Source organism: Crotalus tigris, unplaced genomic scaffold (genome assembly GCF_016545835.1).
Source record: "Crotalus tigris isolate CLP2741 ecotype Arizona unplaced genomic scaffold, ASM1654583v1 scf7180000017764.6130737, whole genome shotgun sequence".
Classification (NCBI taxonomy): Eukaryota; Metazoa; Chordata; class Lepidosauria; order Squamata; family Viperidae; genus Crotalus; species Crotalus tigris.
This window is the reverse complement of record NW_024096618.1, coordinates 3,224,146-3,243,480: the sequence shown is the minus strand read 5'-3', so window position 1 is coordinate 3,243,480 and position 19,335 is coordinate 3,224,146. Positions and strand designations below refer to the sequence as shown.

The window sequence follows — 19,335 nt, the reverse complement described above, 5'->3', positions numbered from 1 at the left end:
TTGAAGTTCACAAGTCTTAAAGTTGCCAAGGTTGAACATCCATGCTCTAGAGCAGGCCACATCCGGCCCATGCAGGCCACGCCCATCCTGGCTCCGCAAAGGCAAAAAACATCCCGATACGGCCCGGGATGCGATCGGGCTTGACACCCGTGCTCTAGAGTGAAAGCAAAACCACAAAAGCAAGCTTTTGCCAAAGACGGATGCAGCTATATTCTGCAAATTACATTTTCAACAAATGGCATGAACACAACACTTTTCACCTTCCTTCTTTGGAGCAGTGCAATCATCGGCATATGAGATTGGACTGGGAAGATCTGGGTTCCAAGCCCCATTCAGCAGTAATCCTTAATGAATCTTATTCTAACCATTTCACAGAAATTACCTTAAGGGCAAGAGATAGGAACATACTGTAGATACTGCTTGAGATAGGACAGAACAATAATAACTGTCTTGAACTGGTTTCAAGCTATCACACTGGTTTCAAGATCACACATCTTACATAAAATATTACAAAAAAAGTCCCTGCAGTTTTTACTCTGCTAGTCGTTGCCGACTATAGGAGGCAGTGCTCATCTCCTTTTTAAGACCGCTGAGCCAGCACTGTCCGAAGACATTTCCACAATCATGTGGCCAGCATGACGTCATGGAGCGCTGTCACCTTCCCATCAAAGTGGTACCTATTGATCTACTTGCATTTGCATGCTTTTGAACTGCTACGTTGGCAGGAGCAGGGGCAAAGATGGGTGCTCACGTCGTCGCGTGGCATTCAGGTCTCGAAGCTGGGCTGCTGGTTTTCCAGTCAACACGCCCAGCATCTTAACCACTGAACCGCCCATAGCATAGGAAAGCTATATATAAATAAATATATGTGAATAAAACCAACTTGATCCACAGAAGTAGCTTTCAGATTCATCAAGATCTCCATTTCCCAATCTTTCCATAACGCCATTTTAGCCCCCGGGTACCTGGAAGTCGGATTTCTTCCAACCTTCCTTCTCTAAGGGTTTCCGCAATTCTTTGTACCCCCATATGGTCTGCAGCACAAGAGCGGCTGCTCTGACTTCTCTTTCTGATCGGTTCCTAGCAAGAAAAAAAAGCGAAATGCATTATAAAAGTCTGAAATAAGGAATGGACTCGAGTGTGCCCAGAAGTGCTCCAGACAGTTGCTCCCCACAAGGAGACCACAAGACAGTGGTTTCCAGCAGGTTCTGAGAACCAGGAAACGAGGGAATAGTCAACAAGACAGTGCCTGTGAAAGGGCACCGAGTACTTCCTTCCCTCGTGGTAATTCTTGTTAACTGTTCTACAGCTGTTAGGAACCTTTGGACTGACCAATATTACAGCACTGGGTGAGTTTCCCTCAATCCTTAGCAAATTAAGTTTTAAATATAAGTACAAGGACTTTTAAAAAAATGAGGGGGGGAATAAACAGCAAACAGGTGATCAAATTTTGATTTTTAGAAAGTTACAAATGGACTGAAGGTCCACATAAATTTGAAATAAGTTTGGAATTAATTATAAAGAATCCTTCCCATGGGAAATGTTTTTGTTTTGAATTCTTTTTTTTTAAAAAAACCACCAATTTATTGTAAGCCACCCAGGCTGTTTGGATAGTGACGTGGTGGCATCTAAATTTAATAAATAAATAATCAATTAGATATTTTTGAACAAGGGACCCTGGAGTTACTTTTAAGAATATCTGCCTCTACAGACAGACCGAGTTCAGAGATGCTATGGAAGAGGAATAAGTGTTATCTGAAATGATCAAGACTGATTTGAAAGTGAATTTTAAAAATGACAGGCTATAAGAATGACATGGAAAACGATATTCCCCAGATGTTACACAAGTAATTGGCTTATGTCTTAATAATTAAAAGGGATATACAACTAACAAACCAAGAGAGTGACCTGGGTAATTTTCTTCTATTGGTTTTTACAAAAGAGACTTTTTAAAGCTTTGAAGAATTTTGTGAAAAGGGATGAAGAAAACATGAAAAGAAATCAAGTTCTAGGATATTATTTGAAAGGATTAAAGATCAAGACTGGTAAAAGTAAAAGGAAGGACTAAAAGTTGGTTTATTTAATCAAGGTTAAAATTGTTATGGCATCTCTGGTAACCCTTAATGGACTTTTGCTGACAATGGGACTGAAATGATGAATGGAGCTTTAAGGATTTATTTTACGAAAAGATGGTAAGTTATTAAATTTGTGTACATTTGTTATCATGAAGGGGGGAGTTATTTCTTTATAGATTTCTTTTTCTTTACCATATTGCTATTTTTATTTTCTATTTTTTTCTTTTCTGTACTTTCTATTTTTTCTTTTTATTCTTTTAAGTTTTTATTAGTTTTTATTATTGAGTTTTCTAAATAAAATTACTCTTAAAATTAAAAAAAAATCTTAAACGCTCACCCAGAGACAGACATTTTTACAGAAAGAAGTGCAAGCCTCCTTTACTTCTCCCCCTTGCCCAAAACTCTACCCACCCTGATTTGTTAATGAGCACCAGTTTCTCAATGCCTTGTGTCTCCCGCAGTTTCTTGGCTGCTTCCAGATTGTCAGCGATGACTTCATTGATAGTATTCAGCACAGAGATCACTGTGTCTTCAGAGAGGTTCTTTGCCTGTGTCTGCTGTCCTCCTGGAAGATTTTTCACCAAACTGGGAATGGCATGTTTACCTATGAGTAGGATTATATCAGAGCCACAATGAGGAAAAAGAAAATATTATAAGCAAGAGTGGCCAGATAGAAATGCCGTCAGGGCCTCCATCCTGCAAACTGTACGCAAGAATTTCCTGGAGGCCCACACGTCAAATACTGGAAGGACTGCAGGTGGTGATACATAATCAGGATAATGGCATGCAATGATAGGAGAAACAGATGGCAGTCAAGACTTAAATTACACATCAGGAAAGGAGACAAGAAACAAAATATATAATTGCACATGAATCCATTATAATTAGTGAAACTGTTAAATATAGCATATAGAAGAAACTGCTCTTCTAACACTGAAAAGATGCAGAAAATGGAAGGCGTTCTCATTGCAATCCAGAAGGAATGGACCGTGAAAAGGTTTTGCTGCTCCAGAACACAAACTACTTTTTTCTGTTTCAGAAAAATGACACATATTATCATCATTTGTAGTTTCCAAAAAAGCTACAGCGTTTTTAACCTAGAAGTAAAAGTGTCAACGCCACGTTTTCAAATGCTATTTTGGGGATGAGGTAGAGGAAGGGAACTTAAAGCTCTGAAAATATCAAGCAAAGATATTATTTAATTCAGAGGGATTTTAGGCCAGGGATCGGATTCCAGTAATCTTCCAGATATTTCTCAACTACAAATTCCAGCAGCCCCATTAAACTTCAGCAATATCTGGGAGGGCCACTAATACCCCCTCCCCTTGCTTTCAAATTCACAAAATTCCAGTGATCAATGATAAACAAATTCCTTCCCTTTAAAGGACACACTATCCACCTTCCTAAATGAGGTAAGGCAACTCAGCACTACAAAGACTGAGGGGATTCCTCCAGGGGGTGCGGAGGAGGAAATGCAACCTTTGTGCTGGCCCTGCCTTTTCATCCATTTCTGATGCTGATTGGGAAGTAGCACAAAGCCTTTGATTTGGCCACTGGTAGTCTGGTATGACCGAATAAGAATACATTATGACTTTGGTGGAATTTTTCCTTAAATCAGACATGTCAAACACAAGGCCCGGGGCCAGATGCGGCCCGCAAAGTGGTTTCATGTGGCCCGTGAAGCCATTCTGGAAACAGTGAGGGAACGGCCCCCGCTGCCTTGGCCCTGGCCCAGGCCGGCAGGCAATGTACAATTTTATGGTGGCCATCTATGCTGAAAGGCATTCAGTCTTAGCTCCATAAGCCCCACCCCCCTTGCATGGCCTGAGAGGAACAGTGAGGATCCTCCAGTGGACCATGCCTTAGCACTTGCCCTGGTCCCACCCCCTTCTGCCAGAGACCCTCAGATCTGTCCCACTCCTGCCCAGGCCCCCACAGGCACCCTTGACGCGAACGATGTAGAGCTGGCCTCACCCACCCAGTAGGCCACACCCACTCCATCCACGCCCACCCAGTAGGCCACACCCACCCTGGCCACACCCACCCAGCCCCAAGGCAACCGCAATGCTGATGCGGCCCACAATGAAATTGAGTTTGACACCCCTGCCTTAAATGATACATTCCCCCACCCGCCACCAGTAGGGAGCTTCTCCCTTTTCTTTCCCCTTACCAATCAGCTCTTTGTTACGGGAATCTACCGCCAGGTTGCGCAGGGCTCCGGATGCAGCTTTCACCACACGCTCACTGTCATGGGTCAGCTGGTCCGCAATGGCAGAGAGACCTTTCTCCTGGCGCAGTGCAGAGCGGATGTATCTCCCATACTGTAAGGAAGAACAGCAACACTCAGTTCAAAATATGAGCTATAATAGATGCAACTAGCTGCTGACATCATCCAAACTGCTTCTCAACCTTGTGCCCATTGTCTGGAACTAGAATTCAGTCATGGATTCCAATTCCTACTAACTCCAGCCAGCACAACCTTTGATCACCCTCTCTAGACATTAGGGCAGCTGTTGTCCAGAATATATGGAGGGTAATAAACTGATGGATGAAGGCTGTTCTCAAGCATCATATTTTCCAATGTTACATCTACATCAATCAATATAGTCTTCTTTTTAAAAAATGTGATTAATTCTATCAAGAAAGCTCACTGTCAACCCAAATACTGCCACTGAATATATTTTTCATGATCAGTTTATCTGGTCAGGACCAGCAAATTTTTGCCACAATTCTGACTTCACTATTTTTTTACTATTCTTTATTGGAAACTCATCATTATCAGAGGCCAGGATCCACGCATGCAACATCTTTAATCACCAACTGAAATCTCATTTAAAGAGATTTGAATGATACGTTTCTGCAGTTGTGAAAATAGCAGGGTTAATTTCTGACTTCTTCCAGGCTGCCACTCTTAAAATTGGATCAGCTAACCAAGAGGACAAAATTGCATTATGTGCTGTCCAAATCTGGGAAAGAGGGTTACCACGAGAATGCTCATTGGATATTCTGCAAGTTAGAATCTTTAATCTACAGGCTATCTTACAAGTAAATGTACAATTGCATCCCATCCCACCAACTTGGAGGCACATGCAATGCAGCGACATACATTGAGAATACATTCACCTCAGATAACCTTTTATACTTAAAGCTATGGTACCCGAAAGAAGAATAAGAACAAAATGTGTATGGGTGGTGATGGTGAAGGGGAAAGGACAATTGGTTCATTTCTCTGTTCCCTCTTAATCTGTCCATAGTTGCTTTTCTTCCACAAAGGGCTTATAGAGAGGGAATTCTCTTTCTATTGCTTCCCTAAAGGCTCCTATATTCAGAAGGCATACAAGCTGAGCTTTAAATTTTGATCATAGTTTCCCACAAAACTCAGGAACTTTAGAGAAACTAAAAACACAAATTTTGGATTAGGTCTAGCCTTCTTCTGCCAGAAAAATCTTTGGAGTAAATGGTGAGAGGAAACCTGACCATTAACTATTGCCAAATGTTTAATCCCATTGAAGGGTCTTAGTAGTTAAAAGTATATGAAGTAGAGTCTCCAATTATTATTATTATGGTTGGCCACAGTCAGCCAGATGTTTAGTTTGGATTTGATATTTTTGTCTTATCTATTGAGTCCTTCTCAAAGACTTGTGATAGGCAAATGTTGTTTGATGTGGTGAACTGTATCACCACAGGATGTAAGCTGCTCCAAATAAAGCTGCCTTCTGCAATTGACTGACAGTGATTTTGTCAATGCTGATGGTTTTCAAGTCATCTCCAGATATTTTGGAACTGCATCCAAAGTGCCTATTATTATTGGTGCTGTCTTTACTTTTTTTTTCTACAGCCATTCTACTTCTCTTTGTAGGTCTTTTATATTTTAGGATTTTTCTCCAGTTCTTTCTTTTAATACATCTACCTCCCATTTTCTACCATTACAACTTATTTGTTACTACTGTAGATATTTGTACCTTCATAATCCAAAAATATTTGTATTGTACCGTATTTGTATTGTTCTGTTATAATAAGCAGAAAATTGTGAAGCTCACATATAGGATTCTGAGTGTTTCTGGACATTTATTCAGAAGGGAAAGGAACAATGGTGACAACAACAACTTTTATAGCATTGCTGGTGGAAGAGTGTTTTAACTTTTGCTTTGTTTTCTTAGGAATGGAACCACATGAATAGAGAAGTACATAACGAGCAGCATACCTGTAGCTGCAAACACTATAGGAGAGGAGAGAATAGCGCTTTTTTTTTTTTTTTAACTTTAAATTGAAAGTCAAATTTAATGGAACCAGCCAACCTGAACTTGTAATGTTTATACTACAAGGTCAAGTCAACATACTGGACAAAAATAAATATAAAACTGGATTACTCACTGTTGCACACAATGATTAAGTTATGTCTTTTTCTGATTTTGATAGTTCAGACACCTTAGTTGATTTTACACAGTTGTCTAACAGCCTCTCTGGCTTAGTTTAATACTTTTGGAATGCATGGCCTGCCTGCAGTTGTGTTTTGACTTACAGATAGTCCCTGACTTACAACAATTGGTACCAGAAGTTCCATTACAGTTGTTTAGTGAATCACATCTGATTTTGCAACCTTTTTCTGCTGCAATTGTTAAGTGAATCACACACACACGGTTGTTAAGTGAACCCAGCTTCCTCTATTGACTTTGCTTGTTGGAAGCCAGCTGGGAAGATCACAAATGGCAATCACATGACCCTGGCATGTTGCAACTCTTGAAATACATGCCAATTACCCAAACTATGACCACATGACCGCAGGGACTCTGTGATGGTCGTTAAGTGCAAAGGCTGGTCACTAAATAAATGGTTCTAAGTCGAGGACTACCTGTAAATATAAAGCTGGGTTGCATCACATCAACTATTACTCTTACATATGATGACTAAGAGGTGTCTGTTTCTGACTTTGGTGAATCAGACACTTTGACTGATTGCAATTGGCATCTATCAAACATCATCTATGGGCTTAGTTTAATGTGAGCTTGGGAAAGCATAGACTGCTTGCAATTGTTTCGACTTATGTAGCTTTGTGCCCTTCCCAAATCTCTAACCAATCCGTACAGTTGTGATGAAAAAACAGCTTCACCATACGAGGAAGCGGCAAACAAGCTATGGCTATTTTGGAAGTCTCAAACTTGAGGGCTAGTCCTCATTAATCTCTACAGTTGCTTGTCTGTTTCTGGCGTGATGTGATTTATGACTTAGCTCTTTAAGACAAGAGGCCACAGTGGCTTGTTCAATATAGAACATCTTGACTTAACGGTTTGCAAACCCAGCCAACATTTGCTATCTTAATGTAATGTGGTACTTTTGTTGGGAGTTACTAATTTTAAGGGGAACGTATTTAACTTACAGCACTGCTTCTCTTTTATGTGGTTACTCACCGTCCAGCGACCAGCACACAGATTCTGGATGGCTCCTGCTGAGGCTTCTATGATAGCTGGGGTTTTACTCTCCTTTAACAACGAAATATAAATGCGGACAATTTCTGGCTGGAAAAGGAGTTCGTAGCCTAGCAGAGGAAAGAGAACCAATTACACACAAATCCAGTCAAATTTTATGCCTCCCAGGTCTTCCCTGCAGGCATCTATTAAGAGAACCTTCTCAATCACTGCATTTTCCAACCAGCTTTCCAAAGATGTCTGGTATCAACACTTGCTCTTTCGAAGTTAGGGGGGAAAGGTCTTCTTCCTGGCTGTTTAACTTGTTTCTGCAACTTTTCATGGGTTCCTTCCTCATGTAATCACTTTGTTTTTGTAAATCATGTGTGGAGTTCTGCTGAGAGGCAGCCGAGAATTCTTTTAAATCAGTGTTTCTCAACCTTGACAATTTTAAGGCATGTGGACTTCAACTCCCAGAATTCCACAGCCAGCAATGCTGGCTGTGGAATTCTGGGAGTTGAAGTCCACATGCCTTAAAATTGTCAAGGTTGAGAAACACTGTTTTAAATGAATAAGCACACAGAGAAAGGAGAACTCTGATAAATGGGACGCAATTCAGGAGGATGCTTTTTAGTACTTAATCCACTTCCACTCTCCAGCAGAGAATATGAAAGTACTACAACCATTTCTCAAGGGGTCCCCACCACGTTTACACACTGCTGTGGAAGTCAAGATCGAACTGTTCCTCAGAACCTCTAGTTTGTGCTGCGCACAGACAGGAACACTTTCTATTTCCAACTGTAGCAGGGCTCAAGTTATCCCCATCCAATTTTCCATTTTGCTCTGCCATTCATGTTGTAAGTGCGTACAACACTGGATTTCTCAGGAAATAATTTTCTGGTTATCAAAAAGTGAATTTCATCTTTTTGTGTCTAAAGTCAGAAGTTAAAATCTCTTCTTTAACAATGAGGAAAAAACTCCCCTCCCTTTAGTATGTGCAGTATGTACCAACCTCAGGTGAGTCTTCTTCCACTCCTTATACATTGTACCATACATTGTGGCAATGATCCTTATCACAGTGCAGTAAAATAATTTAGTTTTAGGTGCAAACATATACTTTATTTAGAGTTTAATTTTTAGTATAAAAATGTGATGAAGGACTTCTCTTGCATCTATTTTCCTTCTTCCTGGCAGCTGTATACAAAGATTTCTTATCCGATCTGCCTGCCCAAGGGCTTTGCTGTGCAGCTATCTTTTAACTGGTAGTTGGTCTCCCAATGAGTGAGGCACAGATCTTCTGTCCCATCATTTCTTATGACATACATCTGGCTGCAAGCTGTAAGTAATCCTTAGAGGTGTCTACATAAATTCTGTGTTCTGGCCTACTACTACCAACGCTTCTGGAATGACATCACTAGCACTAGCGATGATGGTTACAGCCCTTATTCCCAGAATGGATGCCTTACAAGTTGCTCTTTTCTTGAGATCTATAAATGCCTCTTCTCCATTCAGAACCACTGGTTTTGATAGTTTGGTTATCCATCACAGACACGACTTTGATAGTTAGGTATACTGGCTCTATATGGTTCCTTTAGGTGGGATATACAACTTGTTTGTTACTCCTGTAAATTCCTTGAGTAACAAACACTTTTCTTGGTTGTTCTGGTGAAGGAGACTGGGAATGGGGCTTAGAGACTGAGAATGGGTTTTGAAGATCTATGGATAGTAGAGAAAAATCCCATGATTTCTATGCATCCTGCAGAGGCACATTGTTAGCCAAGCTTCAAGACATGGGCCTTTGGTGATGCATTAAGCATCACTGGGGGCTTAATGGGTGGGGGAGGAGAAGGTCCATATTGATAGTCTCTGGTAAGGAGGTACAAGCTGATGAAAACTTTTATCCCTTTCCTAATTGAACTCCTTGAGGAACAGATCTAGCTTAAGCCTTATTCCTTGATCTTCTCTGTTGCTTTGGAGATCTGAGATAGAAACCCTGAAAGTGAGGTCATAGCTCTGGGACCATCAACCTGGTCATCCCATCTTAGGCATCATTCTTGCCCTCTCTGTTGGCAATGGCCCTGTAAGCAGCCTCAACCTTTCAGCTGGCCAATCAGATCCTTCCCTAGTATTCCTTCACAATGATATACTCACGTTTGTCTTCAGGCTGCCGCAAGACTGGTGCTAGCTGATGCCTAGTCCATCAAGGTGGACAAGTAGGTTTGTGTACAACTTTCATTCAGTCCTGCTACTTTTGGGGGACACTTCACACTGGTACTGCAACTTGCTCCTCTGCATTCCAGCTCTTTGGAGCCTTTGCAGTTCTCTCAGCTGCCACCTCTTGCTGACAGGTGACTGCAGGGACTGCCTTTTGGACAGCTAAGACAGAACATTGGTTTTCATCTACTCTTCCTTCTTTTAATAGCAGTATTCCAATATCTCAAGGGCTGCCACAAAGAAGAGGGACTCAAGCTATTTTCCAAAGCGCCTGAGGGCAGGACAAGAAGCAACGGATGGAAACTAAGCAAGGAGAGAAGCAACCTAGAACTAAGGAGAAACTTCCTGACAGTTAGAACAATTAACCAGTGGAACAACCTGCCTCCAGAAGCGGTGAATGCTCCAACACTGGAAGTTTTTAAGAAGAGACTGGACAGCCATTTGTCTGAAATGGTGTAGGGTTTTCTGCCTGACCAGAGGGTTGGACTAAATGACCTCCAAGGTCCCTTCCAACTCTATTATTATTATTATGGATCATCGCACAGTCAGCCAGATGTTCAGACTGGATTTGGCATTTTCTCTACCTATCGAGTCCTTACCCAGGACCTAGGATAGGCAGATGTGGATGTTTGAGGGTATTACAGATATCGTCGCAGGATGGAAGCAGTTCCTAGTAAGGCCGTCTTTTGCAATTGACTAATAGCAAATTTGTCAATGCCAATGGTGTTCAAGTGGTGCTCCAGTTGTTTTGGGATTGCACCCAAGGCGCCTATGACTATTGGTACTACCCTTGCTTGCTTTTGCCACAGTCTTTCTATTTTTATTTGTAGGTCTTTGTATTTTGTTATCTTCTCCAGTTCTTTCTCGTCTATTCTGCTGTCTCCAGGCACTGCTACATCCACTATCCAGACTTTTTTGTCTTTCTTATCGACAATTGTTAAGTCTGGGTTGTTACGTTGCAGGTGCTTGTCTGTTTGAATTCTGAAGTCCCAGAGCAGTTTAATTTTATCATTTTCTATGACATTATTATTATTATTATTATTATTATTATTATTATTATTATTATTATTATTCCTGGCCCCCAAGAGGGAGCCAATGGAAAGTCACTGTTCCTCTAGAAGTCAGAGTAGTAAAACTAAAGGGAAGCAGATTCCTTAGTAGATAGATGTAAAGATGCTTTAAGCCCCATCTTCTAACCAGAAGAGGCAGAGTTAGCCCTTTCCTATTAACTCCATTTCTTGTGACTAAGAATATTTGTGCTCTGTTTTATTGCCAGATTTAGCAACAGTTACAGAAATAAGGCTACTGACTTTTCAACTACTTTGGTCAGTCTACAATTGGCTAATTTCCTGCTACACCTATCAACCACACCCTTGTTAGGTTTGAGGTTGTTTATTAAGGTTGGGGGGGGGAGGTTGAATCTGATGGGCAGTTATGTTGTGATGTAAGACATCTTCCTATATTTTCAGAATATTTTTTTTTTCTTCAACTTCCTCCTTTCCTTGGGAGGACTGATTGTTCTTTAACTGCATTTCCCGTACGGATTTTGTTGCATGCATTTGTTTTTACATGTTTGACTTTAGCAAGGCAAAGGTGGTAAGTCATATACTGCTGAGAAATGTTTTATTGGAGGTTTGAGTGAAAATACAATTCTACAAATCTTCTAGATGTGCCTGAACGAAAAGAATTCCCAGACAACATTGCTATAAATGGTACAACGTGCATTTTTGAGATACTAGTTTGGACATGGCTGATCTAACTCGGTGCTGCCTATTTTGACCGGCAATACTATAGTTCACCAGATCTTGGACAAAGAGCTTTTATCGTCAACTTGTGCTTTATCTTAGGAAGGATCAGATTCAGGACCTTGTGCAAACAAAGCATGTTTGCTTTCACTGAGCTACTGTTCGTCCAACAGCAAAAGAAGCCATACCTTTTGCAGGGGTTTGTCTTTTGGGGAAGTCAACTATATCAGTGGAAGGATCCTCTGTCTGCTTTTTACCTTCAAAAGAAAAAGAAGAAACATAACAAAAAGAAATCCTAAGATGCGGACCCCGCTCAGTGCCTATAGTATAGCCAGACACAAGAAATATAGTTCCACACTTTGATTTCTTTTGCTTAAGGAAAAATGCACAAATAAAGGAGAGATTCACACTTACTAAACTATAATTAGATCTGCCTTCATAGAAGCCAGGCTAATGAACTGTCTATTTCGGCACCATCTGTTACAATTACCAGTAACTCTCCCCCCAAAAAGTCTCTCCTAGCATTTTGATCACACAAATTTAACTGGAGATGCCAAGAGTACATTTGAAACTCCATGCATGCCAAGCATATGAATATGATCCTTTTCTGTTTAATTTAAATTTTCATGTTCAAATATACTCTTAAAACTATCAGTTTAATATGATGGGTAAAATCAGAGCCTCCAGACATGTGGACTTTCAACTTTCAGAAGTCTCACTGATGACCATGCTGGCTAGAAACTGAAATCTACATTATCAGGAGGCAGTTAGATGTAAAAGGCTGTAGTAAGCCATCATGAGTTATCTGTTTCTTAGTAAGATGCACGAAACCAGCCAATGATTTGTAAACTATAGTTTATAGCTTGATTTGCAATGACCATCTGTGGCTTACTGAACAAATTATGGTGAAGCATGATGCACAAATCCAAGTTTGCTTCTTTCCTATTAAGTTAACAGTCAAAATTAGAATCAATGTACTCTTCCATTAAGGACTAAATGCTACCACGCTCAAATTCAGAGAATGAATTTTCTATTTTCTCATATTTATTTGGGTTCACACCATGCTAGTGTGCCAAGTAACTGCTTTTCTCTGAAGGCATCTAAAATCATTTTACTCGATTTACTAAAATTGAGTAAAATGAAGTTGACTATAGACCAGATGGCACTCCACCAGTTAGCCTAAAATTTGTTTAAAATCTATATTTGGTTAAGTTAACTTTAAATTTATCTTTAAGGATTGGGAATTTTGCAAAGACTGCAATAGCAGAAACCCTTGTATGAAGACAGCAAGTAATAAAAATTAATCCACAGAAATCAAAACAAAATTACTAAGTGGTTCTTTTAGTAGTTTTCATGGGCACTGTTCTCGCCCATAAAGGAGAGGTTTCACAGGTTATCCATACACAATCCGAGAATACACTCAGAACACAATAGCCAGGTATATTCCGTTATTGGAGTCAATGTTTATTTCCAAGCCTGTTTTCTGAAATATCAATTTAATATCTTAATGGAGAAGTGGCTTTCATGCTGACTTCATTTGTTTCATCATTATTCTATTTCCTTTGGGTGGTCTGATGGCTCTCCCTAAACGCAGCGCCAAGCAAAAGAACAGAAAGAGAGCATCGTCTCTCCATGAGACAAGCAAGGGGGGCTGCAAACATTTAACGCCCTCCTTGCTTATGCTTCTGATTGGGTTCAATCACACTGATGAGAGCGGGAGGAAAAATGGTGCATCACACAAACAGGCATGCCAAAAAAATCAAAAAGCCCAACTCACCTCTAGCGAACCACTCATCTTTTGGCGCAGATAAGGACAGGAGAGAAGGAAGGCAAGAGAGAAGAGATGCCAGCAGGATCACAGCCATTTTGGGAGAAAAAATATAAAGCAGAGAGAAGGGGAAATAGGCCACAAATTAATTGAAGAACCATCCATCACCTGAGCTGAATTACCAAACAAAAATGCTACTGACACAGTCCTTAGGCCTTGTGGGATAAAGAGCAAGACAGCCAGAAAGTGACCCCAAGATGCTTCTATGGAAAGCAATAGCTTGTCTTATAAAGCCAAGGATTAGAAGCACTTATAAGCTAACATCCTCTCCCTTCTAGTTCTACCCTCCCTGTTCTCCGGCTACTTAGCACAGGAGCAGATACTCAGAAGTTACATACCTTTGCCTTTTTTGGCACCAAAGCAACTGGCTGCATGGGGGCCAGTGTTGTTGGCAGCACTGATGGGGGCTTCCTGATAGCGCTCAGCATGTGGGATTTCACGATGCACCTGATAGGACAAGTTCCTCAGTAGGCAGACACAGTTCTCCACAAGCTGGGGAAGACAGTTCCTCAGGTGAGGCAGGAAAAGCCTCAGGGGCCCAAATGCTTCATAGCATACCCAGGCCTTTTCGGGCTTCATTATTTCATCATGATTTTACCCTATTTAATTTTTTTTTTAAACTGTTAACTAGGGAGAGTGCCCCCTGGGCAGAAAGCTGAAATTAATAATTCTTATGAAGAGATACAAAACTGGGTTACTGAAGGTTGTGGGAGTGTTTATACGTTCCCTGCTTAAAAGTGCGCTGTCAAAGTTACAGATCTAGGCACTGAGTCAGAAGAAACACAGAAAGGGAGAAGTGGCAACTCTTATCAGAAGGAAGAATGTCCTAACAAGAAGAACCAGTCTCATTTGGTCCTTCTGTGCTATTCTTCACTCGGGTTTTAAGAATTAAGGGTGGCGTAGTCAGATTTACTAGAGTAGGAATTCTTTCAAGAATTTTAGATTACGTTATTGTTATTTTAATATTTTTAATGCCGTCCTTTGAAACAGTTTTCTCAGGCAGCTTACAACAACCTCCATAATTCCTAATCACAAGCCATGTGACTGGGGTAGATAGTTATTGTTCTTGACTTTAGAACAGTGGCCCCCAACCTTTTGGACACCAGGGACCGGTTCCGTCTAGAGCAGGGGTGTCAAACTGCTAGCCCAGGGGACGGACGCATCACACCGAAGCCGTGCCCACCTCACTGCCGCCAACTGTCCTGATACGTTGTGCGACGTCACGTGATGTCGCAAGTTTGACATGTCTGGTCTAGAAAGATTTTTCCGCAGACTGGAGGGGGTGTCGCTTTGTATGCTACCTGCATCCTGCAGATGGGGCTTCGCTTGTTTGTGCGGTCTGGTTGCTGGCATGCCATGGACCGGTGCTGGTCCACGGACCGGGTGTTGGGGACCCCTGCTTTAGAACACTAATATTCGAACTATAACCAACTTGATTGCCTGCTGTATAGTGACTCACTGCTACAAATGGAGGATGGTCTTATTAAGCTGCTCATCCCTGAGGAGTCCTAGGAAGTGGCAGGAGGAATAGGTATTATGCTCTGCTTTGCACATAATATATCTGGGATAGAAAATGGGAAGAAAATATATGCACGCTGAGGGGAAATGATGCTCTAACTTTTGTTTTTAAATCACCCATCCGAAGATGAAAATTTAAATATTCTTCTTCAATCCCCGTTAAGATGAAACTTCAGATTTCTAACTATATAGGATTTCTTTCTTTGCTCAGAAAAAGAACATGAGAAAAGCCCAACTGCATATATTCCACTGAAATCTACAAATGAGTGGTGGAGGGAAGTTTGTGTGCTTTCCCCCCTTCCTCCTTACCTTGCTGTCTAAATCTTTCTGGCCAATTTCTGCTTGGGCAATGTATAAAAGTGCATCCACTAGCCCATCACACTCCCGCAGCTTTCGACGGGCTTCACTCCTCTCCGAACTGACGTTCCTATAAAACAAGAAAATCTTGTAGAAGGACGGAGACACCAGCAGGTTATTTATGGCTTTTAAAATATGTCAGCTTTAAGCCAATTTAACCCAACTTCTACTCTCACATTCTGGCTAGGTTCACACAACACATTACTGCGTTATTTGTCCAACCCTGCTGTGCTTGATTTCACAAAGCATGCCAAGCATTAAAACACCGCATTACAAATTACCAGGCTCACAGTAGGTGGTAAACCAGACAAATCACACTGAAGCTTAGCACAATCTGTGAAATCTAATCCATGTGGGAGTTTGGGTGGAGAATTTCAAGGCCCTAGTGTGAACTTCTAAATTCAGCAACAGGATGATTCTTCAGTCTTCTGCAATCTTTAACGTACCCTCTATTAGACCTTGAGATGTCAGCCAATGCTGCCACCCTCGTCATGACTGAACAAAGTTCAGACACATGCCATCCGTTTGAATGCTGATTTTTGCCAATTTTATTTACATTTATTTATTTATAAAATTTACTGGCTGCCCATCTTGCCAAAGGGTAGTTCTTTTTTTTTTTTTTTGATAAAAGCTCTACTGAAACTATTAGCAGCTCTGTTTTGCTCATTCTGAAAAGCCCCTCTTATTCCCAGTTTTGATTTAATTGTTCAAAGTTATAAAGCCAACTCAAGGTTACTGCGTATCAGGTAAGCCAGGAAGCAGCAAGTCACTGAAGATCCTCTTTCGTGACCAATACTGTATCTCTTTTCGGACCAAATTATTCTAAGAAACAACACTGGCACCAAATGGCCTTTCCCCCAGAGGGAAACCCTCAAGTTTCAGCGTCCTTGGTTGATTTTCTGCAGCTTGGATGCTGCTCTTCAGAGAACTATCAAGAGTCCTTGTAATAACAACATAGATCCAGCTCACCTAAGGCAGCCAATGGTGTTGGTGAGCACCGATTCCCACTCTATATGGCGGGGTTTGGAGTCTTCGCTGGGCTCTCTTTCCCATCCAGAGTGTGGGATGATAACCTCATCCGTGAGGGCATGTAAGGCATTATCCACAATGGCCATTTTTATTGAGTCATGAGAGGACAGGTTCCAGAGTGTCCCTGCGGTGGAGAATATAATGTTACTCAAAAATGGATCTGTGTGCCAGAAAGGCCCTTATATCGCTAGCCATTCTCTGTGGGCAATGCCAGCAACGGTTACCTGTAATGACTTCAGTGAGGTCCATATCACGTGCCTTTCGAAGCAGCCGCACCAAAGCAGGAACACCGTCACAATTCTTGATGGCAACCTTGTTGTCCTGGTCTCTGCCATAGGAGATATTCTTCAGGGCCCCACATGCCCCGTAGTGCACCTCTTTCTTGGGATGATCCAATAACCCAACCAGTACAGGAATGCCCTTTAGCTTGCGCACATCTGTTTTCACCTTGTCATTTCGGTAGCACAGGTGCTGCAGGTAGGCTGCGGCATTGGACTTGACGGCGTCCAGGCGGAACCCCAGCATGGCTATCACCTCGGGGAGCTCAGGCTGGCGCCAATTGGCTGGAGGTGGGCCACCTTTTCGCAAGCTGTCCAGACTGGCTAGGCTGCCTCTATCATGTTGTGCCATTGGGGACCAGTAATACTGGTCTCTAGCCATGTCATCCACAAGCATGTCTTCGTAACTCCTGCAAACAGAAAAGAAAGCAAGCGACCAGGTAAGCCATCTCTTATCAAACCAAGCTCCGATGCTACAGAGAAGAGCTGTACTAACTCTCTGATGGGGAGACTTTTGCAATCAGAATTAGAAAAGGCACACTCCCTGGTAAGCCTCAGGCACCTTGTCAACTAGAGATGAACAGTATTTGCATCCAAAGATGCTTTGGATCTGATATGGGCACATACGTATAATTGTCGGTATCTCCTTAAAGCACCCGTGCCTCTTCCAGAATGGTCACATGGGAAAATACCAATCAGCATTTAAGAGGTGATGACAGGGCACCGTGGACTCAAAATTCCTATTTTCCGAAGCCTGCAAGTATGTGATCCGATATGCTACGTAGCATGGGAGGATGCAATGCTAATGCTCTGCAAGCATGAGCCTAGAAAAAGATATGGTTCCTTTAGGGCAGGGGTCACTAATCCCCGGGCTCCATGGACCGGTACTGGTCCCAGCATGCCAGCAACCGGGCCTCACAAACAAGCGAAGCCCCATCCATGGGATGCAGGCAGCACACAAAACCACACACCGTCCAGTCCCACAGGAAAACCTCTCTCCACGGAACCAGTCCCTGGTGCCCAAAAGGTTGGGAACCTCTGCTTTAGAGGGCTGTTGTCAGATACAATGAGGATGATATCCACCCACTACAACACTGCACTTTGGGATCTGAATAGTGCACACCTCTACTCATTACCCTAATACTGCTACCTCGTCCACTCTAAAATCAAGAGCATTTGTAAAAGATTATGCCCTGACAGCTACTTTTCTAGCAGCATCTCTCATGCTTGGGTAATGTGGCAGCAAAGAAATCCAGCATGATCTTCCCTCTCAGTCCTGGCAGAATACAGGAGAGCAGGCAGGTGCCCTTCAAGCTGCCTCATTGCCCAAAAAGAGCCAGTGAGAGAGCAGGCCTAGAAGTTGGCTTGACTGCAAAGGTAGCCAAGCTGGGCCTAGGGAAAAAAAAAATTAAAGATTAATCAAATGTTGTCAACAGTTTTTCTTCTGAGCAAATGCCATTCTAATTTGACCACTAGAGGGCAAGTTGATGTCATCTATGCCTAACCACAGAACTTTCTACATCATCCAGCCTATGCACCATTGCCCCAATTATACCAAAGCTATTCACAAAGCCTTCTTGTCAGCCAGGCCCTCTACACTGCAATGCTTCTTTGTTGTGCAATCAAGTCAGGTAGGCGAAGTTAGATGACATTTCAAGGACACAGCCGAAAAGGTAAATAATAACGTACCAGAACATTTTAAGAGGCACACCAGCAGACTTTACTCAAGCACTTTAAAAATGACTAAATGCCTCTCTCACTTAAGATGTCACACCTAGTAGACTGCATGTCTCATATTTAATATTGGGGAATAAGGCAGGGCAATGAGAGCACTAAGAGAATAGCCGTGCCTTCAGGATAACAAGACTCAGTGTGTACTTTACAATTTTCTTCTGTATCACATCGAATTTAGCTCCTACACTGTAATTTATTAGAAGGCCTCTGCAGGCTGTAGTATTTACAGCTTCATTCACCCTGTTTTAGAGAATCACTGCCAAGAAAAAAATGAACCTCAGGAAATGCCACCGAAATAATAAAGAAATTAAGGTGAAGAGGGAAGGGAAAAAATTGCAAAAGGACGTTGTTTTTAAAGAGCTTCAGGGAAAGGGAAAGATAAAGTTCCTCTCATTGTAGTGATGGAACGATGATGGAACCCATCATAAGCTCCTTTATAGGGAATTCCCCTAAGTAATTTTCTGTACATATATCCAAGGCAACCTTTTCATATAGGCTACCATTTAAGGCAGGGGTCTTCAAACTTGGCCCCTTTATAACTTGTGGACTTCAACTGCCAGAATTCCTCAGCCAGGCATGCTGGCTGAGGAATTCTGGGAGTTGAAGTCCACAAGTCATAAAGGGGCCAAGTTTGAAGACCCCCTGATTTAAGCCAAGGAGCCAAGATTCCATCTGGAGCACAATTCAGCAAGTTATGAAAAATTTTTAAATAGAGTTGACCAAGAAGACTCATTAGAAAAAGAAATGGGATGGGACTTTTTTTTCAATGCCGTTTTAACTTTTGAAGGGTCACTAAACAAACGGTTGTAAGTTAAGGGCTAGTGTAGACCCACAATTTTAAATACTCTTTGGGGTTTTTAATTTCTTCAAGTACTGTTGGAAACAGAGCCGTGCATTTGCAGAGATGTGAAGATCTTGGCCTTTGGAGAAAGAATTATGCTTTTCAACTCAATTACATTCTCCCCTTTCTGATTGTAAGCATGAAAAAGTCAGTCCACCTCCTCTTGCTCAAACACAGAAGCTGATCAATGCGCACAGCAGCACTTAGTCCCTGGTGTCTTATCTTCATCTGATTGCTCTACATTCTTTTAAAATTAGCTAGGAGCTGCTACTATGTAGGTATGTATGAAGAAAGCCATGCTGATATATATA

The 19,335-nt window shown here is 41.7% G+C and overlaps 1 protein-coding gene across 19 annotated transcripts in view; it reads right to left on the bottom strand.

Moving 5' to 3' along the window:
- Positions 1-19,335, bottom strand: part of CTNND1 (catenin delta 1) — a 68,787-nt gene that overhangs the window by 5,142 nt on the left and 44,310 nt on the right. For 17 of the 19 annotated variants that reach the window (XM_039341230.1, XM_039341228.1, XM_039341226.1 and 14 more), the window contains 10 exons: positions 16,396-16,859; positions 16,112-16,295; positions 15,095-15,212; positions 13,606-13,759; positions 13,217-13,234; positions 11,628-11,696; positions 7,484-7,611; positions 4,246-4,396; positions 2,487-2,679; positions 966-1,080 (listed from right to left, as the gene is read on the bottom strand). In XM_039341230.1, coding sequence (XP_039197164.1) covers positions 966-1,080; positions 2,487-2,679; positions 4,246-4,396; positions 7,484-7,611; positions 11,628-11,696; positions 13,217-13,234; positions 13,606-13,759; positions 15,095-15,212; positions 16,112-16,295; positions 16,396-16,859 — 1,594 coding nt within the window. The remainder of the gene's footprint in view (positions 1-965; positions 1,081-2,486; positions 2,680-4,245; positions 4,397-7,483; positions 7,612-11,627; positions 11,697-13,216; positions 13,235-13,605; positions 13,760-15,094; positions 15,213-16,111; positions 16,296-16,395; positions 16,860-19,335) is intronic. The other 2 variants (XM_039341234.1, XM_039341245.1) reach the window with 1 other exon arrangement.